This window comes from Carcharodon carcharias, chromosome 9 (assembly GCF_017639515.1).
Source record: "Carcharodon carcharias isolate sCarCar2 chromosome 9, sCarCar2.pri, whole genome shotgun sequence".
In the NCBI taxonomy this organism is placed as follows: Eukaryota; Metazoa; Chordata; class Chondrichthyes; order Lamniformes; family Lamnidae; genus Carcharodon; species Carcharodon carcharias.
Genome location: NC_054475.1, coordinates 44782002 through 44809194, shown reverse-complemented (window position 1 = coordinate 44809194; position 27193 = coordinate 44782002). Strand labels below are relative to the sequence as shown.

Here is a 27193-nt window from a genome sequence, read left to right as displayed (position 1 = left end):
GAGCACATCCAGGTGCCTCTGAACATCAACATTTACAGGTTTCATGCCTTTTAAAAAAATATTCTGTTTTACTATTCTTACAGCCAAAGTAAATAACCTGAAGAAGAGTTATACGGACTTGAAATGTTAACTCTGTTTCTCTCTCCACAGATGCTGCCAGACCGGCTGAGTTTTTCCAGCATTTTCTGTTTTTATTTTATATTAAATAACCTCACACTTCCCCACATTATACTCCATCTGCCATCTTGTTGTCCACTCACTTAACCTGTCTGTATCTGTTTGTAGCCTCTTTGCGTCCTCCTCACATCTTACATTCCTACCTAGCTTTGTATTGTCAGCAAAATTAGATACATTTCTCTCAGTCCCCTTGTCTAAGTCATTAATATGGATTATAAATAGCTGAGGCTCCAGCACTGATCCTTGTGGCACTCCACTGACCATAGCTTGCCAACTTGGAAATGTCCCATTTATACTCTCTTTCCGCTTCCTGTCCATTAACTAATCCTCTATCCTTGCTAATATATTACCCTCAACTCTATGAGCCCTTATATTGCCGATTAACCTTTTGTGTGGCATCTTATCAAATTCTTTTGGAAATCTATGTATACTACATCTATTGGTGCCCCTTTATCTACTCTACTAGCTACATCCTCAAAAAAAACTCTTAAGAAATTTGTTAAACATGATTTCCCTTTCATAAAACCATGTTGACTTTGTCTGATTTGTATGATTTTCTAAGTGCATTGCTAAGACTTATTTAATAATAGATTCCAACACTTTCCCAATGACTGATGTCAGGCCATCTGGCCTGTACTTTTCTGTTTTCTCCCTCCCTCCTTTCTTGAATAGCTGTGTCATGTTTGCTAACTTCCAATCTGCTGGGATCATTCCAAAATCTAGTGAATTTTGGAAAATTCTAGCCAGAGCATGGGCTATCTCTGCAGCTATCTCTTTTAGAACCCATGGATGTAGGTGATCAGATCCTGTTGCATTTTAGTTTCCTAGGACAAAGAAAGCTAGATGATTGTATATTAAAGAAATTGTCACCGTGTTTGGTAGGAATTAAGTCTAAGTTACTTTCCGATTAGAGTATAATCCTTAGCTTCATACCATTCAGAACAAAGCAGCCCGCTTGATTGGCATCCCATCTACCACCTTAAAGACTCACTCCCTCCAACACCGATGCACAGTGGCAGCAGTGTGTACCATCTACAAGATGCACTGCAACAACTCACCGAGGCTCTTTTGACAACCCGTGACCTCTACCGCCTAGAAGGACAGGGGCAGCAGATGCATGGGAACACCACTATCCGCAAGTTCCCCTCCAAGCCACACACCATCATGACTTGAAACTGTATCGCTGTTCTTCCTCCACTGTTGCTGGGTCAAAATCGTGGAACTCCCTCCTTAATACCACTGTGGGTGTACCTAAACCACATAGATTGCAGCGGTTCAAGAAGGCAACTCACCACCACTTTCTCAAGGGCAATTAGTGATGGGCAAATGCTGCATTAGCCAGTGACACTGCCATCCCATGAACAAATAATAAAAAATAAAATTGGGAAATAATTTAATCACCATAAGAAACCAACCTAATCAGAGTTTAGTACCAGAAATTATAAGCTACATAGTCATAATTAATCAGTTGATGCCTCTTACCTGCTGGTTTAAACAACAGAATGTATAATTATTAAGAGCAGTTGCATTTGTCACTTGTATTTTATGTGTTGGTATACTTGCTTTACCTAGTTTGCATTCTTATTAATACCATCAATAACTATTTTCAAAACTGAAGGAATTATTTCTGATTTGTTTTTACTTTCCTGTGTTGTGCCAGGGCTACTTATGGAAGAAGGGCCAGTTGAGGCGCAACTGGACTGAGCGATGGTTCATCCTCAAACCAAGCATCCTTAGCTACTATGTGAGTGAAGATCGGAAGGAAAAGAAAGGCTGCATCCCTCTGGATAGGAACTGCTGTGTAGAGGTGAACATGGTTAACCATTTACGACTGTGACATGGGTCGCAAGTTTTGTGAAATATGCCAATGGAACTCTTGTCATTAACTCAGAAAATTCTGCTACAGATTTGTAATTCAAATATACATCATTTTAATATATTTATTTTTAAGATTCTATCGGACCGAGATGGGAAGAGATGCATGTTCTGTGTAAAGACGCCATCAAGAACTTATGAGATGAGTGCATCAGACACAAAGCAGCGACAGGAGTGGACAACAGGTAAAAGGATTAATCTGAAATGGGTTGCTTGTACTCGAAACACACCTAAGAATGCAAAGATTGCATTTAGATAATTTTGTTAAAAGTGTTTTTATTCGCACAATGTTATCTGTCAGTGGCCCAGAGCCTGGACACTGGCAACCCTCCGTCAATCAATAGATCAAGTGTTATCTGATAGTATTCAGTTCCAAAAAGCTCTAATTGGGCAGAATTTTCACCTGAGCGAGCGTGCGCCTGACCTGTTTGACATGAAATGACGCGCGTGCGTCCCAATGTCAATGTGCAGTTGTGCAATAGTTTGGTCGGCAGGCGCATGGGGGAATTGGCATCACACCCACCGACAATTAGAAAGCCTATTAGGGCCATTAAAGTATTAATTAACTTAAATGTTTCGCTGCCCATCCAACCTTATGGTTGGCGGATAGGCGAAAAGGCCAAGCAGCCATTACACTTTTTAGGAAGCCTCATCCACAGGTGGGATGAGGTTTCCAATAGCAAATAAAAATAAAATAAAAAAATTTTGCATCTTATTCATAACATGTCCCTGCTCATATTACAGAATCCCATGAGGGGACATGTTTTATAACATTTAAAAATTCTTTGTTTTCGTTTTTCAGAACTCTTCATGTGCCTCAGGGAGCTTTTCCAGTGCGCACTCACACGCATGCGCCAAGTTCCCTGCTCACCTCATTTGCCCTCCCCTCCAGCGTGAAATCACAGTCCGGCCCTGATCATGGGCAGAGGTTGGCTTCTGCCCACATTTTTTTACAACGTGCATTCCCGCTCTTTTCTCAAAACACTCGTTCCAGTGTGTGGTTGCAAAGATCCGAGCAGACTTTCACTACCTTATGTAGGCAATTGCTTACATCCAGGGAAGCATTGGACTCAGTCTCCTAGGTCAGGGAGCAGGGCAGAATTGGCCAAAGTTCTCATTCTTTATGGCTTCTTGCTAACGATCAATAGCAATGTGTGAACATCATGTGAAGGTAGCATTTGGCTTGGCTTTGAATTTCACCTCTCCTGACTGCCCATCAATAGTTGAATGAATAGTCCATCATGCTCCATGTCTGGACCTACCCATAAGGGATGTTCAATGATGGAAGCCTGTCAGTGGACATGTGATTATACATCAACATGAGATACTACTTCAGGGACAATAGGGGAGGGAATGGGAAAAGACTGGGGACAAGCATAATGGTTTCTCTATTTTTCTTTGTGGATTTTAAGGGCTTGGCTACATGCCGTTTCATTTCCTTTTGATCTTTACCTTCAGCCATTCAGACAGCAATCCGGTTACAGGCAGAGGGGAAGAAATCTTTGCACAAGGATTTAAAACAGAAAAGGCATGATCAGCGAGCCCTTCGGGAGAAACAGAAAGCAGCGAAGGAGGAAGAACTTCAGAGACTCAAACAGCTCCAGGAAGAGAAGGAAAGAAAACTGCAGGAGCTGGAACTACTTAAAGAGGTAATAGTGGTTAGCAGAAGACAATGGAAAAGGCATCTTGTAACAAACAGCAAGAAGCAGATTTCTTAAAAGGTTCTAGGGCTGATGGAGGTTACAGAGATAGGGAGGGGTGAGGCCTGGAGGATTTGAAAACAAGGAAGAGAATTTTGAAGTCGAGGCATTACTTAAACTAGGAGCCAGTGTAGGTCAGCAAGCACAGGGGTGATGGTTGAATAAGACATTAGAGGAATACAGGCAGTAGAGTTTCGGATATCCTCAGGTTTATGGAGGGTGCAGGATGGAGGAGGCCAGGAGAGCATATAGTCAGGTCTAGAAGTAAAAAAGGCATGGATGAAGATTTCAGCAGCAGATGAGCTAAGGCGGTGTGGGGGTGGAGGGGGTGGGGAGTGGGGGGTCGGTGGGTGGGGGGAGTTGAGCAATGTTGTGGAGGAGGAAACAGGAGTCTTAGTGATGCATGCACCTGTGGCCAAACACTCACCTCAAGGACAAATATGACACCAAAGTTGAGAAAAGCCTGGTTCAGCCTCATGTGGTACCCAGGGAGAGAGATGGAGTCAGTAGCTGGGGAACAGAGTTTGTGGTGGGAACCGAAAACAATGGCTTCAGTCTCCTCAATATTTAATTGGAGAAAATTTCTGCCCATCCAGGACTCGATGTTGGTTAAACAGTCCAATGATTTAGACACACCAGAGGGGTAGAGAGAGGTGGTGGTGAGGTGAAGCTGGATCTCATCAGCATACAAGTGAAATGTAAAGTTGTGTTTTTGGATGATATCGCTGAGGGACAGCATGTAAATTAGAAATAGGAGGGGGCCAAGGAAAAAGCTTTGTGGGACACCAGGGATAATGTGCCAGGAGTGGAAAAGAAACCATTGCAGATGATTCTCTGACCACAACTCATAAACAATTCACTTCAATGTGTCAGCACCTCTCAGGAGGCACTCTTTAAATTATCAAAACCGTGATAAAATATTAGTTTAATTGACATTGCTAACCAAAAAAAGCCATTAGTCCCTATTTGTGTTCATTTTAATGTGTGTTAATCTGACAGTTTTGGGATCAGGGATGAGGATGTTTTGTGGTGACTTACAAATAAAGGGACTGATGTGGGAGCCCGATAATTTTGGTTCATAAAACGATATAATGCAACAAAATTACTTGTGCTCTTAGAATGGACTTGCATCCAGCAGATGTTTGTAAATAGTATTTTATGTACTTAATCATTTTGAGGGTAAGCTAATGATTTAAGATAACTTGTAGCTATGAGCTGTTTTATTAATTAAGCTGACTCCATTATGGACAGAATGGCTGCTGGGTTTGCAGGGAGGCCTGTAAAATTCCCCAAGTGACCTCCCCCCCCCGCCCCGCCCCCCCCCCACCCCCCCCTCTCCACCACCTGCCCCCGACCTGACTGCAAATGCTTGAATCTGTAATAAAGGAGGATATGAGGACACTTAGGGCAGCTTTTTCCAGTTGCCGAGTGGGGGCAGGGCCTGCTCGCCGACACATAAAATGACGCAGGGTGATGTTGGGCGTGCGTCCCGACTTCTCCCCGTGCTATTTAAATTTTCAGTCCGCCTTGCTGTCAACGGCCTATTAAGGCCATTAAAAGAGTAATTGAAATGATGAATGGACCTGCCTGTCCAACCTTAAGGTTGGCAGGCAAGTGAAAAAGCATGAAACCTCATCCATGGGCAGGATAAGGTTTCATGAGGGATTTAACGTCTTCAGAATTTTAAAAATAAAAGTAATGGACATTTCCCAGCTCATGTGACAGTGTCACATGAGGGGACATGGCAGGAAAATTTTTTCTAACCTTTAAAAATTTTTATAACTTCAACTGTTCTCCCTGAGGCAGCACTTGTGCGAAAGAGCGCACTCCTGGCTCAGGGAACCCCCCCAAGCCTGCACAGGGGTTCCGAGTGGACATCATGCTAGGTGGGCCTTAATTGGCCCACCCATGTAAAATGGCAGTATGCCCCCAACTGGGGGTGCCGATCGGGAGCCTGTTCCCGCGCTACGCCGCCACCACCAACCCCCCCCACCCACCACCCCCCACCCACAACGGAGGGGAAAATGCTGCCCTTAGAAAATATGGTAGGATTGGGGAGAGTTGACATGGATTTAAGGAAGGGACATCGTGTTTAACAAGCCTGTTGGAGCTTTTTGAGGATGTAACTAGCAGAATAGAAAGGGAGACCCTTTGGGTGAGGTATATTTAGATTTTCAGAAGGATTTTGATAAGGTCCCATGCAAGAATTTAGTAAACAAAATAGTGCACATGGGATTGGGGGGAATATACTGACATGGATTGAGAACTGGTTAACAGACAGAACACAGAGTGTAGGAATAAATGAGCCATTTTCAGGTTGGCAGAGTGTGACTGTTGGGGTACCAGAAGGACCCGTGATTGGGCCCCAGCTATTCACAATCTATATCAATGATTTGGATGTGGGGATTAATGTAGTATTTCCAAGTTTGCAGGTGACACAAAACTAGGTGGAAGTGTGAATTGTGGAGGAGGATGCAAAGACACTTAAGGGGATTTGGAGAGGCTAGGTGAGTGGGCAAAAATTTGGCAGATGGAATATATTTTGCAGAAATGTGAGGTTATCCATTTTTGGCAAGAAAAACAGAAATATAGAGCATTTTTTAAATGGTGAGAGGCTGGGAAGTGTTGAATTTCAAAGGGATTTTGGTGCCCTTGTTCATGAGCTGCTGAAAGCTAACATGCAGGTACAGCAGGAATTAAGAAGGCAAGTAGTATGCTGGCCTTTATTACAAGAGGATTTGAGTATAGGGGAAAAGATGCCTTGCTGCAGTTGTATAAAGCCTTGATGAGACCACACCTGGAGTACTATTTGTAGTTTTGGTCTCCTTACCTAAGGAATGAAATACTTGCCATAGACAGATTGGTAAATCTTCTTTGCACTCAAATTCCTGGGATGGAAGGATTGTCCTATGAGGAAATATTAAATAGACTGAGCCTCATTTCTCTGGAGTTCAAAAGAATGAGTGATGATCTCATACGGACAATACAAAATTCTTACAGGGTTCGACAGGGTAGAAGCAGGAAGGATGATTCCCCCGGCTAGTGGGGGGTGTCTAGAACCAGGGGACACAGTCTCAGATAAGGGGCCAATCATTTAGGACTGAAATGAGGAGGAATTTCTTCACTCAGAGGGTGGTGAATCTTTGGAATTCTCTGCCCCAGAGGGCTGTGGACACTCAGTCTTTGAGTGTGTTCAAGACTATCAATAGATTTCAACATATTAAAAACATCAAGAGGTAGTGCAGGAAAATGATGTTGAAATTGAAGATCAGCCATGATCTCATTGGATAGCGGAGCAGGCTCGAAGGGCTGAATGGCCTATTCCTGCTCCTATTTCCTATGTTCTCATGTTTATGGGGGCAATCAAGGCCTGGGACGGCCCGCCCGCCCTCACCTCAATGGAGTCCCTTAGGGCTGCTTGCCACCTTGTCTTAAATTTGAGGCTGGAGGGAGAGGATCGGGGTGGTGGGGGGAGCCCACCTGGTTAAATTGCTGGGGCTTCAGTCAGGAACAGGGTGGGCTGGGAGGGTGTCTCCCACAAGGTCTGCCCCACCCAAGGTGCTCAGTCTTTCCTCCCAGCCTCTTGATCAAGACCCTCACCCCATTCTCCACATCCCTGCCGGGCCTCGTCCCCTCTCCCCACCATGAGATCCCTCGCACTTAGCTGGGACTGGACTCCATGACTTAGAACCTGGGGACCCTTTGTAGGCCCAATTCTGGCTACTTCTGCCACGGGTGCTGCTGGGACTACGGAGCTGCCAGCCAGTCAGATTGGCTGGCAGCATTCTGAGGCAGGACTTCCTCCCAAGTGACGGGTGGAAGTGTTGCATCCAGTCAATTGACTGACACTCTATGGAGCTTTAAATGCCTGCAAGGCTATTGTGATCAGGAATGCATTCCCACCAACTCTTCAGGTGGTGGAGCCTGAAACCCCACGACTGAAAAATCCTGCCCTATAATACAATGTAATACCTGAATCAGTGGCAGCATTTCTAGTTTCATTTCAACCATTCCAGAAGCTTAACATTTTCTGAAGACTTTAACTGGTAAAAATGGCCTCCATATGGGTGACATTCTTGCCATTGTCTAGCTCCATTACAGATACGATTTGGATGTATTGTCAGCAAAATAGTGATAGCATTTCCTTTCATATCCTAATTAAGAAGAATGCCACTTAAATAGGCATTCAAACGTTATAACAACTTGAGTGGACTCAATGGACTTTGTGGTGACAATATGGTTACTCAGCTCAAGATCAGATTGTAAAAGTTACTCTGATCTTTCAATTCAGCCTCATTTTCGCTGTTTTTTCTTCTAGACTTTCAGAATAAATACTCAAGTCCTCAAGTAGTTTTTTTAAGAGTTTCCCAATACCGCAGTGAGATTATCCAGTGAATAATGCATGCAGACCACAGAAGTACTAATTCGCTCACCGTGTATGTGCTGAATGAGGTGATCGCAGTAAATGGCCATTGGATTCCTAGATCAGAAGAAAGAAAATCAATTAATGAGCCTCATCAAATGAATCATGCTGGATGAGGTCCAGCCCCCAAAAATGTATAGCCTGCCAACATGATCAGGCCTCACACATGAATGTATTTGAGTGAGTTACTGGATGCATCTGGTATTCACTGATTTTCACCCCAGAAAAATGGAGAGTTGAAGAGAAAATTGACGAAGTGGGGAAAAGACAACCTTAACTGACTAGATCTTTTGTTAAGGTGGCGAGAGGAAGAGGTGCTTAATCCTATCTTCAGTTAAACCATTCTAATACTGTTAAATAAGTAAAGCTTATCATAAGTTAAATAAGTAAACCCAATTGTATATGTTCCATCAAGTGGCATTAATCACAATAAACTCCTATTTCAGAGTCATCTTTAACAAACATTTTAAAACATCTAAAACTCTGGCCTGGCTTGTATTGGTCCTCCTTTATAGTTCCAGAACACTTTGTCTAAAGGCACTAGAATGACACTTTAAGGCCCATGGGCCAATGTTTTTGTGAATGTCATTCTACTTTTTTCTTTAGCCTTTTCAGCATGACTCTTATATCTTTCATAGTCAAATATGATTATTGACATATGGAACTGCAGGACCTCCGAAAGCTAGGTGTTGGTCAGGGCACATGTAGGCCATGGGCAATATTATTAATTCAGTGTCATGTGATAATATTGAGTTCATAAATGAAAAGTAATCATTTTAATTTTAAATGATTGAAGCTAATTTTCTAAAATATGAGGTATTTTTCCTCCTTCACTTCAGGCCCAGCGCCAGGCAGAAACACTTCTAAAAGAAGAAGAGCAGCGAAGGAAACAGCAGCATGAGGAGATGCAGAGGGCACTGGAAATACAGCTTCGGCAAGCTGAACAGGTCAGAGGCCAAATAGACTGGATGAGGTTGGTGAATTGGTAACTGAGGAGGATTAGGCGAGGGAAGATTCCTCTGAGAATGTGGGGTTGTGAGGCGTAGGTGTGGGATAGTAGTAAGGAGAAAAAACTTACTAACAAAGTCCATTACTCAGCACTAACAATGTCAGTCATCTGCTTTACGTAATAACTAAGGTTGCTTTAGGTCAGTTCGGTTTGTTCTGCTTTTTTCTGCAAACATGCGCGTGTATTCTTGGGTTGTTCTCATATTATTCTGCATTGTGCTTTAGGAATTTTATTTTTACGTCCTTGAAAAGTTAGGAATTTCACATGTTTTACTGTGAAGTGAGGGGGTTCTTCCATTCTTTTAGATAAAACTCCCTCCCACAGTGTTACTCAGCCCCAGTCTCAGAAAAATACCCAGGTGATATTTTGCATTTCTGCAATAACTACATTGTGCTTTATAGAGTCATAGAGGTCTACAGTGCAGAAAAAGGCCCTTCAGTCCATCGAGTCTGTGCCAGTCAAACAAGTACCTAACTATTCTAATCCCATTTTTTTGCTCTAGGCCCATAGCCTTGTATGCCATGGCATCGCAAGTGCACATCCAAATACTTCTTAAATGTTATGAGGCAGTGAGTTCCTCTGGGTGAAAAAATTCTTCCGAACATCTTCTCTAAACCTCCTGCCCCTTATTTTAAATCTATGCCCCTGGTTATTGATCCCTCCACCAAGAGGCAAAGTTCCTTCCTGTCTACCCTATCTATGCCCCTCATAATTTTATACACCTCAATCATGTCCCCCTTCAATCTCCTCTGCTCCAGGGAAAATAACCCCAGTCTATCCAATCTCCCCTCATAACTAAAACTCTCCAGCCCAGGCAACATCCTGGTAAATCTCCTCTGCACTCTCTCTAATGCAATCACACCCTTCCTATAATGCGGATTCCAGAACTCCACACAATACTCTAGCTGTGGCCTAACCAGTGTTTTATACAGTTCTAGCATAACCTCCCTGCTCTTATATTCTATGCCTCTGCTAATAAAGGCAAGTATCCCATATGCCTTCTTAAGCACCTTATCTACCTGTCCCACTACCTTAAGGGACCAGTGGGCACGTACACCAAGATCCCTCTGATCCTCGGTACTTCCCAGGGTCCTACCGTCATCGTGTATTCCCGTGTCTTGTTTGTCCTGCCCAGGTGCATCACCTCACACTTATCTGGGTTAAATTCCATTTGCCACTGATCAGCCCATCTGACCAGCCTGCCTATATTCTCCTGTAATCTAAGGCTATCCTCCTCACTATTTACCACCCCACCAATTTTCATGTCATCTGCGATCTTACTGATCAACCCTCCTATAATTATCTGAAGTAAATTGAGGTGGATTTGTGCTATTAAGCAGATGCCCATTTGGAACTGGATTGAGATTGTCCACAAAGGACCCTTACTGTTAGCAGAGAAGATTTTCATCCTATCAGTCAGGCAAGATTTCAAACCAGACCACTATTTAATCCAATGATCAAAACTTCAATGCTTTGGATAGATGGGTCAAGCCATAATTAAGGCTACAGGCCACTGACAGGCATTGTGTACATTTTCATTTGCTAACCGTGTTTTCTCTTCAGGCTCGAGCCAGTATGCAAGCAGAGATGGAATTGAAGGAGGCAGAGGCAGACCGTCAGAAAAAACGGATTCGTGAGTTGGAGGATATGCAGAAACTCCTCGAGGAAGCTCTTCATGCTGAGGTTACTGCTCGCCAGGAAGAGGAAGCAAAGAGATACGCACAGACTAGGTATGAGGAAAATAAAAATATATTCAAGTGTGGAAGGACAATTATGCGCTATATGGTGCACCAATGGGCAGTACCATGGGTGAGGCAGTACCTCAATAGGACTTTGGGGTCACATTCACCTGCCTCCACTGACTGAGCTCCCAATTTAATTTCATGTTGCTGTGAGGAAGGAGAATGTTCACAGGAAAATCAGGGGGTCTTTGCTTGCCTGATGTCATGTACTTTGTTCATGGCACCAGTTTCCATTGTTGACCAATCTGCTTAAACATGTAAGGTGGAGATGGCAACAGTGGGAAATTTCCAGTATGGTGGATCTGATCAAGGACCTAGCCCATTGCCAGGGGAAGGCACGTATTGTTCAGCACTTATGAAAGCATATTGCTAACTTGAACATGACATTAAGTGATCTTGGCAATACATGTTTGAATTTGGTGTCAATGGTACTTTTGGTGAAGGACAGAAAGTAAAATACCCATCCACTGGAATAATGTTCCAGTTTATCCACCAGCACTAGCACCGAGTCAGTTAAGTTTTGGGTTTCCTGTGATAACATGTTTGCCTTCAACAGCAATACTGTAGAAAAAAAAGGGTGTAAGAAGGAAAAGGAAAGAAGGATTTTGTACGGTTGCAAAACAAGTGTTAGCAACAATCCTACAACCTGTTGTTTCTGTTCAGCAATTAGCTGTTCCCACAGCAGATTTCCCCCAATCTCTTCATCCTTGGGATAAACCAAGAGTTTATGTCACTAAGGCAGTATATCGATTCTCTAAATAAACCAAATTTACCTTCTGTATGTTGGGATATGATCACTGACACTAAAACTGGCTCTCCCTGACTTTGACATTGCACCTATTCAGAAATTTGCATGACCTGTCACACACACCAGATTTTCCTATGTACTTTCCACTGAAGTGACTGTTTTTTTTTCCCACTGAACATATACTCTACTAGCATCCCATTCTCAACGAGGGATTTCTGAAGCATGTCCCTTTGACCAACAATGGCCTCTGTAGTCCATACCCATCTGTACAGCAGTGAATTATCAAGAACCCTAATGATTCTTGCAGTACCTCTTGGCAAATTTTGATCCCAATCTGCTGAGTGTAGGTCCACAGCATTGTCCCTGGGCCCCACTAAAACTTCACAACTGTTCACTTATCGGAGGATGGTACGAAGTAATGCAAAGTTGTTTAATGTGACACTACCTTCCACAGCTGTGTGAATAACTGGGACATAAAATTTGTACTGTGATCAGACAAAATTCTTTCTGAATCTGACCCGTTAAATTGCTACCAATTACCTCAGCATTGGTTGGTTTGAAAGCTGCTATTCCTGGATACTTGGATGCATTGTCAATATGCAGTGTTTTTCAGATTTACTTCGTGGAAGTGTTCCACGCTTTTTATTTAATGGCATTGATATTTAAGACTGTTATATAATTTGGATTCAGTCTCCCATATACCCATTTTCTGCAATCAATGTCATGTTTGACAGCAATGTGTTGTCTTTTTGATACGCACATCCACTTTTGGATAAGCATCTCCTTTTGGTTTGTTCAGCAACCTAGTGTAAGGTTTTCATTTCCAGATCACAGAGTGTTGGATTAATGCAGCACAGGAGGCCATTTGGCCCATCGATTCTGTGCTGGCTCTTTTGAAGAGTTAGTCCCACTCACGTTCTTTCCCTGTATCCCTACAATTCTTTTCTCCATCAAGTATTTATCCAATGCCCTTTTGAATGTTACTATTCAATCTGCATCCGCCATTCCATCAGGCAGTAAATTCCAAATCCTAACCACTTGTTGATTACTAAAGCTTTTCTTTATGTCACCTCTGGTTCTTTTGCCATTCACCTTCAATATGTGCCCCCGGTTATCGATCTTTCCACCATCGGAATAATTTTCTCTTTAGTTACTCTGTCAGCATCTATATCTTAACTCAATCCGCTTATTTTGGCCCCATATCCTTTATCCCCTTGTCCAGAAAAAAATCTTATCAATCTCAGACTTAAAATTATAAATAGAGCTAGCATCTACTGCTTTGCTACTGTTTGCATGAGGAAATGTTTCCTAATTTCTCTCGTGGTCTGGCTGTGATTTTACAGTTATGTCTCCTTGTCCTATACACCCCCACCAGCAAAAAAATTTTCTTACTACCCTATAAATTCTTTCAATAATCTAACAATTACAATTAAATCAATCTAAGCCCACAATATTTCAGGAATACAGGCCTAGTGTATGTAATCTCTCTCATAATCTAACCCTTGGTAACATTCTGATGAATCTGCACTGCATTCCTTCCAAGGCTAATATTTCCTTTCTAAAGTGTGGTGCCCAGAACTATACACCATGCTCCAGATGTGGTTTAACCCTGGCTTTGTATGGCTTCAGCAAAGCTTCCTTCCCTTTATATTCTAGCACTCTGGTTACGAAGGCTAACAATCATTTAGACTTCTTAATTTTCTTTTTTTTATTCATTTACAGGATGTGGGTGTTGCTGGCTAGGCCAGCATTTATTGCCCATCTCTAATTGTCCTTGAGAAGGTGGTGGTGAGCTGCCTTCTTGAACCGCTGCAGTCCCTGTGGCGTAGGTACAGTGCTGTTAGGGAGTTCCAGGATTTTGACCCAGTGACAGTAAGGGAATGGTGCTAAAGTTCCAAGTCAGGATGGTGAGGACCTGACTACTACATTTTAATGTATATGGACTCTTAAATCACTTTGGACCTCTACTGTTCCTAGCTTTTCACTATTTAAAAATAGCTTGGATTTATCTTGCCTGCAATAAAATCCAACTGTTTACTAACATCTAGGCAGAAGTTTTGCCCATTAACTTAAGCCTTTGTAATTTTATGCACCATCTACACTATTTACTATACCATCAATCTTTGCGTCTTTGGCAAACTTGGATAGACGTCTCTTTATTGTGTTATCAAAATCATTAGTAAACAGTGAATGGTTGAGGCTGCAGAACAGATTCTTGTGGGACACTGCTAGCCAGTGCCTTCCAACTTGGGTACCTAAGACAACAGAGCATAATTGTTTTTTTCCAGCTCGTCTCACAAATGTTTTTACTAACATCTAGACAGAAGCAGGAACCATTGCTACTCCATGCAGGGATAAGGATAAATTGAAGTCGAGGTGGAGATCAGCCATAATATAATGAAATGGCAGGGCTGGCCCAAGGGGCTGAATGGCCTTCTCCTGTTCCCTAATATTCCCATGATGCTGAGACTAGTTGTCGTGTCCTCTACACCTAGCTGAGATCAGGTAATTGAGCACAGATCAGTGACTGATTCTGGGTCCTTTCTGGTCTGTTTGGCCAAAGATCACATCATGTGGTACATTTGCCTACAAGCTATCAGAGGAACCATTTGGCTGAGCATTTATTTGAAAAATATACTGCTCTGTGTAACTCAATAGCATCCAAGCTGGTGAACGTTTTTCTCCAACTTTTACATTCTTAACATATTAATGTGAACAACATCTGGAGACAGATCACATACCTAACCACAGCTGAAATGGTTTCTATGAAGCAAGTGGGCTCGAGGCAGGCGAGCTAATTATTCATCTTGTTTTCTACATGTCTCAAATTCGCTTTCAAGTCCATAATAGATTATAGTGCTAGGAAAGCAATATAAAATCTCCAATGCCTTCCTATGAAGCTTGAAACTCACTTGTAATAACTGTTGTTGCTTCATCCAGCCATGGTGACAGACAAGCTCAGTCAAACAAAGCTTCAAGCAAAGAGTTGCAGGATTCTCACTGAGTTGGATAAATAATGTGGGTGAAGCTTTTCCAGTGGCTGAGTTGGTTGAAGCAATGAGGAGCTGAGCAATATAGATCCTCATCTATGCTGAGGCAATTGACCTTAGGCACGAACTAACCTGACAGAGAATATCCAGGTTACTTCTCTGAAAATATTGTTAGTCTTCAATGTTATTATTTCAGTGCTAAAGAAGTTAAGAGCTCCCCCATGACCCATAACCGCTGGGAAAATTACACTGCGAAGGAAGATGACACGATAGAATCATAGAATAGTACAGCAAAGAAGGAGTCTATTTGACCCATTGAGTCTACATCAGCTCTTTCAAAGAGCAATCCAGTTAATCTCCCACCCCCTGTATTTTCCCCAGGTCCCTGCAATATAGAGATAAAAACAAAAAAACTGCGGATGCTGGAAATCCAAAACAAAAACAGAATTACCTGGAAAAACTCAGCAGGTCTGGCAGCATCGGCGGAGAAGAAAAGAGTTGACGTTTCGAGTCCTCATGACCCTTCGACAGAACTGTTGAAGGGTCATGAGGACTCGAAACGTCAACTCTTTTCTTCTCCGCCGATGCTGCCAGACCTGCTGAGTTTTTCCAGGTAATTCTGTTTTTGCCCTGCAATATAGACTTGGGAAAGGTGAAAATAATGAGGGCTCTCAAACAGGAATGCTGGCGGATATTTAGCCTGTAGCGTGGTTGGAATTTCGGAAGAATGAAATGTATGTAAATATGGGGCGTGGAGAATTGGCATTGTAACCACAGGCAGTCCTCAGTCTGTGTTGTACTAGCTAATCTTAACTGAGGCTGCCATTAGCCTAAGCATCTCTAGGGTTAGGCTGGAATTGGCTGGAATTCCTTCTTCTGAATGTTAGCCAGTTTCCTGCTGCACGTGCACAGGTATGAACTTCGGATGAAGTCAGAACCTTGCTCAGTTATAATATCCTCCTTTGGTGAAATGGGCTGTCAGCGCTTTGTCAAGTTCATTCATAAATGATGGTCAGTTGGGTGAAGCGTGACAAACACCTGTTATAATTTGTACACTGTACTATTGCTGTGATTCCTGTATTTAATTTATGGTGTATTCTCTTAAAGCATTTAGTGGTATCAGCAAACTCTGCAACTTACATTTCTGATCATTTATACCTGTATTTTGTGAAAAATAAATATGTCATAGAGATAGATGCAGTAATACAAAAATAGGATCACATTTCGCCAGCTGTCAGGACTGGCATGACTTGCTTTCAGCTGCCTTCTGCTCATACTGTTGTGGCAGATTCTGGGAGAGCTATCCAAGTGCCCAAGCTGACTAGATTTGATTGTCCCCTCCTGGATTCCTAGCTTTTGCTGCACAAAATAACTTTGCCATCAAGAACTTATGGTGTGGGAAAGTCTGAATGCAAACCAAGACACCAAATCTGTGCAAGTTGGAGAGGACCACAGATGAATTGTCCCGTTATTTCATATTTTATTTAGCTTCCCTTCAGTGCTGAAATGGAGAATTTCCAAAATTTAACTTGTTATTTCGATGCTGATCCATCCCATCTTATCAATTCTAATATCAATGCTCTTTATGCTGGGAATTGACACACGGTTAATTTATGATTTCTTTGTAATGACCAAAATGCTAATTATAAACTTCAGCTCGGAAAGAAATAAACATAAGGGAAAAGTCTTTTGAATTAACATGACTTCTCTCAGTTTTTTCTCCTTCCCTTTATCTTCAGGCTTACAAATCTCAAGCTCACCATCATCTAATTTATCTGATTTACTTCACGTTTAGAAAGAAAAATTCAATCCTAATGGTATCCCTGCTGTCCTTGGTTTCTCTATTTAAAATATATCTCTCAAAAAAAATCAGTGAATCAGTTTTTAAATGTTTGTTGATTTTAGTAGTATTAATTGTGGGAAAATGTAGTGGGAAGACAGAGGGCCCTATCTTATAGTCGCCAATCTGCAGTTTGAAACATTTTTAAATCACTCGTTCCCTGTAAATGTGAAAACTTTTGTTAAATGCCGTGAAACTAGCTGGATTCGTAATATTTTGTTGACATCAGACAGAATCTTCCCAGATTTGCAGTAACTGCAGTAGCAGGTGGGTAAAATGTCATTATCATCCGAAGGCACTGCATTAATTATGCATTCCTGGGAAACAAGTTCTTTTCACGGCAGACTGGCTCTCATTCGCCCATCGCCTCGTCACTTCACCATGCCGGCCGTCATACTTAAATTCCAGCCATGTGCACACCTCTCAGAGCTTCCAGCCCACAACGGCTGCAAAGAAGACATGGCCCTGAAAGGCAATAAGACTGCAGCCCCCAGGTTCAATGAAGCATCCTTCAAGTGCCTTTTGAATGCAGTAGAAACTCACTGTGATGTCCTCTACCCACACTCTGGCACTGTTAGCTTGTACCATGGGGGAGACTGGTCCAAACCAGGCTGATGACATTGCAGGTGGCTGTGAGCACCTCCACCAGTCTCTGTTCCAAGGCCAGCTTTAGCAAGGAGATTGTACAACATATGCCCAGTCTTCCAACTGTCCTGCAGTCCACTAAAACTCTCATTACTTTGCAGTCTGTGCCTGAGGGGTGAAAGCTCTGGAACATTTGGTGGCACTTTGATGCCTCTGCATTGCTTGAGTGGGCAGAGAAGCTAGAGGCCCCACCCCAATCGTATCAATGTGGCTGTGCCTGAACTGTCTCAGCTGCAGAGGAATGGTCACTTTATACAAGGTTTCCCTAATGCGTGGCCGCTTCCCGCACCCACTCCCACCTCCACCCCACACGTGATTCTGCATTACCTTCAACCACAGGGCAGCCCTTGCTACCACTCCCCCCCCCAGCCCTCCAAGTCACCGCAACTGCAAGGTAGCCCGCTCCAACTCCTCACCAAGTCACCTCAACTCAGGGCAGCCCTTGCCACTGCCCCCCCAATGCACCTCAACCTTGAAGTTCAACAGGCGACCTGGGAAAGTGCTGCGTAACGTTACTGTGTACTCACCTCCGATTTACCCTCAAAGTGTAGCCCGCCAAATGCAAGCCTTATATATGCTGTTGTGAAACATGTCAGCGTGAAATCACACCGATGTGAGCAGATGGTCCAGTTGGGGGGAGGGGGGAGGATTCTGGCGGGCTGGCTTATAATGATATGCAGACGTATTACAGTCAATTACACCCAAGGGTGTAACAGAGTTGTTGGAGGTAACTCTTGCACTTGCTGACACTGCACACAACTTCTCATTAAGCTCTTTATTTCTCCATCCATTTCAGGCCACCATAGGTAGCTGCGTGCTATGTGCACTAGGTAGTTCAGATAACAAAGGCTTTCATCCTTTTGGGGGAACAATCATTTGAACTCCCTACAATACGATACCATCCTGGCTGGATATCTCATATCTTCCATGAAAATACGGTTTCATTTCGTCAGACTCCAGTTCTTGTGACCAACTCATACTTTGGATAAGACTGGGTCTCGACTTGCCCAAAGTCTTATCTGTCTAGCATATACCGGTGATGGACCTAAGAAGTTCAATAATAAAACAAGTTCTTGAGGAACTGGAACATCCTCATCTTTTTCTCTCAAAGACAAATGACTAAGTGCATCAGCGTTTGCAATGTGATTTCTAGGCCTGTGGATGAAAGTATACACATACGCTGCCAGGTTCAATGTTCATCTCTGTATTCCTGCTGAGGCTATGGGTGGTATAGCCTTGTCCTCGCTGAACCATCCAACAAAGGCTTGAGGTCCGAAATGATAGTAAAATTACAACCATGTACATACTGGTGAAATTTCTTGACACCAAAGATGATTGACGAGTCTTCTTTTTCTATCTGTGAATATCCCTTTTCCGCTGTGTTGAGCATTCTTGATACACATCCAATAGGCCGCTCTGAGCCATCGTCCATTCAATGGGAGGTTGCTGCTCCCACTCAATAGGGAGATGTGTCACATGTCAAAACTAACTCTTCCAGCTGAGAACCCACTGGCCCTCAGCTGGAAGATCTCAGCCTAATCCAATTTAATTTCTTTCAGCCAATTTCATCCAAGGAGGCTTGGCCCCTCATCTGCTACCACCATCAAAAGTAATTTTACTGATTGACTTCTGTATTGTACAGTAACCCTGCTTATGTCTTTGATTTTGATGCCTTCTCCTGTGTAAGTTTTCAATTTGGTATCTGTTTCTTCCAAATTTAATTTACATTCCCCATAATTCAGCTATCTGAAGGTATGCTCACCTATTACCATTATGGAAGCTCCTGTGTCCACCTCCATTCTGATGGGTCATCATTCACCCTCACTGTTACATAGATTGGTTCTATTCTTCGTGGAATAAATATCTGAATCTGTTATTTCAGGCTCTTCTATGTTATGGATCACATGGGGTTTTTTCTTTTGATTGGAGATCTGCCTGATTCTATCCTTGCTATGTCTCACGAGATGCCCTTTTTGATGACAATAAAAACATTTGATTATTTTAAACATCCATTCATTACAAGGTTGTCTGCTTCCACCTCTGTTACCATTATTCCATGTTTTCACTGCTAAGTCATTTCTTTTTATTTGTCTGCAAGCGGTGGTTGCTTCCCACTTCTCATCAGAGCTGTGCATTTTCGTGCCCTTTTTGGCTGGGGCTCCCTGCCCAAAATGGAGGATGGTGCCATTTTGCACTCCCTGTATGGCTTTTGACTTCCTCACTGCGCTTTCTATGGCCAGTGTTACTTCTAGCGCCTTCTAAAAATCCCAATTTGTTTTAGACAGCAATTTCTTCTGAATCTTACCTTCATTTATACCACACACCAAACAATCTTTAAGCATATCATTTATAGATGTACCAAACTCGCAAAATTCGGTTAACTGTTTCAGACTTACCACGTAACAAGCAACTGTCTCCTTTGGGGCTCTATTTCTTGAGTTACATTTGAACCTTTGCATCGTTACCGAGGGCTTGGGCTGGTAATGACTCTTCACAAGGTTCACTAAATCATCAAAACTTTTTGAATCCGTGGCATTCAGTGCTGTCAAACTTAGAATCAATCCATAGGTCATACTCCACATGTGGATAAGAGGATCACTCGCCTCTGCTCCCCTCCCACAATATTGTTTAGCTTGGAAAAAGGATGCGAGGCGCTCAACATAATGAGTCCAGTCATCCACAGTTGGATGGAAAGAATTAACTCTTCCAAACTGTGGCATGCTTTGAGGGGACTGCTTTGACAATTAGGATAGAAATTCTATTTACAATTACTGTGCGAGGTATGGCCTGATTTCAGTTCACTTGATTTCCTTCCTCGCTTTTTCTCCTCCTTCCTTGCTTTTTCTTTCTTTTTCCTCGTCACCAGTTTGTTGGATCCTGGTCACTAGTTTGGTTGGGCTAATGGATCCGGATTGCATGCTTGTTTCAGGATTGCCAAGTTGGTACTGTAGACAGGGTAGATCAGCAGATAGTTCTTATGTAGAACACATTCTATTTATTTACAAAGGAACTCAGCAGTTACATTTGTGTGCTTACAACTCAAACTCTGTCTCTACATCACAGACTCTAACTCTAGATGACTCCTACTGACTGCTAAGGCAGCCTGTGCAACTCTGCTTTTGGATACTTAGCTCATGTGATCTTCCATTATAACATTCTTCTTAAAGGTATATTACACATCAGATTACCACATAAACCAAACTGGCTGAAGGATGGTCTGAGACTAGTTGGACAGCTTTGTGCATCTCCTCGAGTGACAGTGAGCCAATGCAAGAGGCTGCAGATTCCATTAACATTTGCCACATCATTCCATGCGAGGCTTTTAACAAAAAAGCTCAGCGTCTTGAGCAGCAGCAGTCCTGGGTGGCTAGATGGTGGCAAGGTGAGATCCAAGTATTGCCACAACGCCCATCAGTGGGGCGGCCCCATTCAGAAAGCACTTCCACATTATTTCCCAGACCCTGGTTTGAGTAGCACTGACTTCAGATATGGTTTCAATTAAAATGTGAAAGAAGCTACTAGCTTAGGAAAGGAGCATGAAATGTAAGAACTTATTGTCAGGACAGTTCAGACACTTAGTTCTCAAATATATGTTAAAATGGAAGCTTATTAATATAAATTGCTGCAAACGGTTTCCAGTAAGATTTTTAAAAAGTACAGTAAAATTGACGTAGGATACTATAGAGCTCTTTTTAAAAGCATTTGCTAAATCTTTGAAAGTTTCATCCCTAAACTAAATCATGCCTTGAAACAAAAATAAAAATGCTGGAAAGACCCAGCAGGTCTGACAGCATCTGTGGAAAGAAAGGCAGAGTTAACGTTTTGAATCCGTATGACTCTTCCTTTAAATCATGCCTTGAATGTGGTGCTTTGTACTGTTACTGGAGTCTGTGGGGTCCATGGAACACAGCTAAGAGCTCCACTGAGACAAACTAGTTGGATGTCGTTGGGTCCATATTCTGAATATGGAACCAATTTTCAGTGCAGCTGTTTTAGGATCTAATTGTTTTTACAATTACAATTCTTTTAAACAAAATCAAACCATGTGGGTGAATATACTTTTAACACTGTCAATATGTGACCAGCGCATACATTTATAAACAGAACTAATGTGTGATTGTGAAGTCATCAACCAACAGTTTGATACGCCCTTGACTAAGTCAGTAGTAACAAATCAGCCTCTTAGAATTAGGAAATGTAAATACATTGAAGAGTTGGAATGTTGCAGACTCCCGGGCTAAAACACACTACTGTATACAGAGTCTTGTAAATTGTGTGCCTATTGTTCTCCTGCGATTTCTGACTCCGCCCACTGGAGCCTTTCAGCATTTTCTTGAAGCTCAGCATGAGGCAAAAGTAGTCAAGTACTTCTACAGTACAGGACAAATATCCAAATTCTGTCCCAATAAGACCGAGACAAAAATGCTGTAAAAACATTTTTTTGAGCCCTGACTCAAATCCCGTCATGCACGGAAACCCTGTCATGTTTCAGCATGTTGTAGCGGCTACAAAGTTATGTTTGAAGTCAATTTCTTAATTGAAACAGCCAAATAACTGAAAAAGGTCGCATTAAAAAATTTGACAGGTGTTTAGCGTAAATCAAGCAACGTGAAAATGTATTTCCAAAGTGAAAACAACTATATGATGCATGATCCATCTGTTCTGTTATTAGATTGCTGTCTGAGGAGGAAGACAAAATGAAAGCGCTGATGCAGCTTAAGGAAGAGCAGGAGGAGCTAATTAGAAAAACCCAGAGAGAAAAACAGGAGTTAAGGCAAGAGATGGACAACAAGTCTAAGATTCTAGAAGAGGCCCAGAAACAGCTGGAGGAAGTCCGGGTCAACAGACAGCGAGCAGACCAGGATGTGGTGGTAAGTGTTTACTATATCAAACTATATCAGCACTAAAACAACAGCCTTACTTACATAAGATCAGGAAGAAGTTAATCTGCTAGGGACTAGTCTTTTCCCTAAATCACAACATGTTGCGATGTAACATCACAAATGGAAGCAGTATTTGCTGAACATTAGATGACGTTCATAAAAATACAGAGGGTAGAAATTAATTTAGGTGATGTTTATCACATCAATGTTTAATGTGTTCAAATCAAGTTCCTATCTCTGCAATTTTAATAGAGGGATTAACCCATTTATTTCAAATTGAGTTTTAGACTCATAGAGATCTACAGAGCAGAAAAAGGCCCTTTAGCCCATTGAGTCTGCGCTGGTCAAAAAAGTACCTAACTATTCTAATCCCACTTTCCAGCACTAGGCCCATAGCCTTATGTGCCATGGCATCCCAAGTGCACATCCAAATACTTCTTAAATGTTATGAGGGTTTCTGCCTCTGCCACCCTTTCAGGCAGGGAGTTCCAGATTCCCACCACCCTCTGGGTGAAAAATTCTTCCTCACATCCCCTCTAAACCTCCTGCCCCCTTACCTTAAATCTATGCCCCCTGGTCATTGATCCCTCTACCCAAGAGGAAAAGTTCTTTCCTGTCTATTCTATCTATGCCCCTCATAATTTTATATACCATGTGTATAACTTGAGTTAAAATTGAAACTATAATAATGATGCATTTGACTTGGAAAAGTCCAAATGTGAGCCATAAGTAATCAATAATCTGCATTGCGTTAGTTATAGAATTCATGAAGAAGACAAAGTTCAGTAGAAAGGTTATATATTCCTTTTTGTTTGGCTACATATAGAATTGTCAAAAAAATGTCATTAGTATCCAAATTGTAAAATCAGAGTCCATGTCTAAAGATTATGCTGCCTTTGATTGAATTAAATTAGGCAATGGGAATCTATTGAAGTATAATATTCTGAGATTAGTCACCATTTTGGAACCATCCTGTCAATGGCCAATTGAGGCCATTGACAGGCTAATTAAGATAATTAAAGACCTGCCCGTCCAAGCTTAAGGCTGGTGGGCAGGCCAGGAGCCCCAGCGGGCTCCTGATTATTCATGAAACCTCATCTACTGGCGGGACATTGTCACATGAGGGGGACATGTTAATAATTTTAATACTTCTCTATTTTTTGACTTTTCTTATCTGTCAGTAAACTCCCTTTGCTTCAGGGAGCAGTGCGCTCTTTCGTGCACATGCGTGAAACAGCACACTTTGACAGATGGCGAATCCCTCCACCCCCCGCACAGAAAGTGCATAGCGCTTCCTGTCGGGAAGGCCATAAGGCCCGCCCACTCAAAATGGCAGCGGGCCCCATTTCGGTGGTGGGGGTTGGCTGTATGCCCGCCGCTGAGCTGGTGGGGCCCACCCGCCCATCCGAGGGCAAAATTCTGCCCATGGTATAAGTTCAGCAAATTTTCGGTTATCTTGAAGCCTCTTTACAACACTGCTTCAGACTCTAGCTTACTCATAATACATAGAATGGTACTCCAAACATTTTTATTTTCATGTGAATGAAGATGGGTCTGCTGCTCAATTTTCCCCTCACTATGAAGTTAAATTGACCAGTTGGCGTTTATATAAGCTGCTGTGATACAAAGCTCCTATCTATGATGAGCAGTGAATGCTCTGGTTTTGATGTGGTGTAGCCTGTGGGTGAGTACAACATTCCTCCAGCCACTAGAGACTAGAGATTGCTGTCTGGCCTTCCTTCCTGCCTTGTAGAAATTTAAAATAGAAGTCATGTTTTATTGACCAACGTGGAGCTTTCTGTGCCTATGGATACACAACTCGGAGATCTAAGAAATTTGGTGAACTGCCCTTTTTTTCATACAGAAAAAGGCATTTGTAATATTGCAAGTATTACAAAACAGAGAAGAGCAAAACTGGCTCTTTTTGTAAATGCAATATGGCCGTTAACAGGGAGCTAAAGTTTATCATGCTTTTTAAAAATATAGTTATCACCACATGGGCTAGTTTTAGTTGTGACTTCATTAGTGGAGGAGAGTGGAAGAAAAGGAGAATAATTTGAATGTGTGGAAGCGTGGCCTTTAGCATGTGGTATCTGTGGTGATATATGGAAGATAATGTGTCAGGTTTAAGGTCAAAGTAACATCAATATTAAAGTTGACACCTCCATGAAGTGTTTATTGCGACTTTGTGCTAATCATTTTGAAATTCATAGAAGTGTTATAGTTGGCAACTTATGCTTCCTGTGGGCTGCTGGAGTTGCTTTCAAATAATTGAGACAAAGCAGCCAAGATTGAAGGTGGAACCATAACTATCAGGGTTCAAAGGCTTTAGAAATATCAGTTACCGTGACACCATGAACACAAATTGCACAACCATAAAATGGAAACAATACTACTGAGAAAGTCATGTCTTAAAATAAACACAGAAAATGCTGGAAATACTCAACCGGTTATGGCAGCGACTGATTCGGGCCTGTGATCTTTCATCAGAACTGGGAAAAGTTGCCAAAGTAATGGGCTTTGAGCGAGGGGTGAGTTCAAGGACAAAAGGAAGGCCTGTGACGGGGTGACAGTCAGGAGCAGAAGAATTAGCCTTCCAGGGTCAAAGGGAATGGTGATGCTGCAAGAAAAGAAGCAAAGGGACAAAAGCTGTGCCCAGAGCCAGGTGTGCTGCTGACTGAAGCAAGAATGAGAGAGAAACTGAAACATGGAAATAGGGAACAAAATAGGCACCAAAATTATGGTCTGAAATTGTTGAACTCAGTGTTGAGTCCAGAAGGCCGTGAAGTGTCTAATCAAAAGATGAGGTGCTGTCCCTCAAGCTTACGTTGAGCTTCACTGGAACAGGAGTGCAGGAGGCAGAGAACAGGAATATCAGTGTGAGAGCAAGGTGGAGAATTAAAATGACAGGCCATCGGAAGCTCGGGGTCGTGCTTGCGGACTGAATGGAGGTGTTCCACAAAGGGGTCACCCGATCTGCGGTTGGTTTCCCCAGTGTAGAGGAGACTATACTCTGAGCAGCAAATAGAGTATACTAGATCAAAAGTATACGTAAATTGCTGTCTCCCCTAGAAGGAATGTTTTTAGTGCCTTTGACAGTGAGGAAAGAGGAGGAAAAAGGGCGGATGTTATATCTCCTGCATCTGCATGGAAAGGTGCCATAGGAAGGGGACATGGTGTCGGGAGTGGCTGAGGAACAAATCAGGGTATCATGGAGGGAATAATCCCTTCGGAATCGGAGGGGAAGATGTATTTGGTGGCAGCATCACATTGGAATTGGTGGAAATGGCAGAAAGTGATCTGTTGAACAAGGAGGCTGGTGGGGTGGCAGGTGAGGACACGGGGAACCCAAGGTGGTTCTTGGTGGGAGGGGAAGGGGTGACAGCAGAAGTGCGGGATATGTGGTGGGTATAGCTGAGGGCCCTGTCAACCATAGTGGGGGTTGGGGATGCGGAATCCTCGGTTGAGGATAAAAGAAGACATCTCAGAAGTGCTGTTGTGGAAGTTTGTATCACTGGAATAAGTACGATGAAGATGGAGGAGCTGGGAGAATGAAATCCTTACAGGGTCTAGGGTGTGAGGAAGTGTGGTTGAGGTAGAAGTGGGAGCCAGTGGGCTTATAATGAATATTAGTTGATAACCTATGATAAAAGCATAGAATGGTTTACAGCCCAGAAGAAGGCCATTTGGCCCGTTGTCTGTGCTGGTCCTACTCACCTGCCCTTTCCCTGTAAATCTGCAAATTTTTCTCTTCGGTTGCTTATCTAATTCCCTTTTGAAAGCCAGATGGAGATGATATCATGTCATTGACCGGAAACATTAGCTCTTTCTCTCTACACAGATGCTGCCAGACATGTTCACTGTTTTCAATATTTTCTGTTTTTATTTCAGATTTCCAGTAGCCATGGTATTTTGCTTTTGTATAGATCATAACTTGAACTTATCACCAGTTGATAGGATGAATTTTCACTTTAATCCCTGGGCAGTAGCAGATTGGTGACCTATTTTAAACCTTTTCCAGTTTTCATATCTAATGGAAACTAAAATCAGGCTGTGTATAAAATGAGCAGCCAAACCAAAACCTCCCATTTTCCTTCCAGTGGTAAAAGGGAAAACTCACTCCAACTGCTATTGTCCAGGATGTGAAAATATATGTTGAGTGATTATATTTTATTTTATCAATTCTTAAATAATCCGATTAATATGGGGCAGTCATATTAGCACAAAAAATTTGATTTAGTCAATAATTTGTACTAAGGAGCAGAATGTACTTGGGGACAATGTTTCATAAATATAAAATATAAAGCATTAATTCTCTTTCTTTCAGAGCTATTAACAGTTTTGTTGAAATCTGGTGCTAGTTTGTCAGTTGTCTCTGATTTCATAAGTAGCTTTTTGTTTCACTATATTGCACAATATAGTATCCAGGTCAAGACAGGATGGACTCAATCTACTTAAATGAGGGATTTTAAAATCAGTCTTTATATTATAATCTTCACATCTAATGCCATAACAAGTTGGACTTTATTGTGAATTCACAGCAGCAGAGTTTATTGGCACACTTGTTCCTTTAATAAAACAAAAATTACTTTTTTCTCATTGCACAATGATAAAATGATAAATGTATCTCAACAACATAAAAATGGTAAATATTGTACGTGTATTAACAATAGATCAGTTCCCATTTGTTCATTAGTGGAGCAGGTTTCATTTGGTGACAATTTTCTCCTCTCCTTTTGCAGGCTGCACAAAGGAAATTACGACAAGCAAGTTCACACGTTAAGCACTGGAATGTCCAGATGAACAGGCTAATGCATCCGATTGGACCAGGAGGTAACCAGCAACATTGAAGTTAACTATATTCTTGAAAATAAATACTTTTATATTTTTTCAAATTGCCACATTTCTTTAAAGTTTACCTCAAATTGCAAACCCAGAAGCTTTACATCACTTTAACTATCTTTATGCTACAACAAAAACCTGAATCTAAAAACTGTAATCAGATTTTTAACTTAAACCTAGAGTCCTGTGTGCAAACCATTATCAAGGCAGAGTGAAGTTTCAGCAGGCAGTCTCCCAGTCCTTAACTTTAATGTAGGCATTTAGCTATTTGTTTGGGGTTCCTGTCAATCATCTGCCAAAGTGGATGATCCGGCGAAAG

The 27193-nt window shown here is 42.1% G+C and overlaps 1 protein-coding gene across 2 annotated transcripts in view; it reads left to right on the top strand.

Annotated features, from left to right (window-relative positions):
- LOC121282201 (differentially expressed in FDCP 6 homolog) overlaps positions 1-27193 on the top strand; it is a 282331-nt gene that overhangs the window by 248657 nt on the left and 6481 nt on the right. For both annotated transcript variants that reach the window (XM_041195784.1, XM_041195783.1), the window contains exons 5-11: positions 1838-1984; positions 2129-2237; positions 3511-3701; positions 9015-9122; positions 10748-10914; positions 21822-22020; positions 26775-26865. In XM_041195784.1, the coding sequence (XP_041051718.1) occupies positions 1838-1984; positions 2129-2237; positions 3511-3701; positions 9015-9122; positions 10748-10914; positions 21822-22020; positions 26775-26865 (1012 nt within the window). The remainder of the gene's footprint in view (positions 1-1837; positions 1985-2128; positions 2238-3510; positions 3702-9014; positions 9123-10747; positions 10915-21821; positions 22021-26774; positions 26866-27193) is intronic.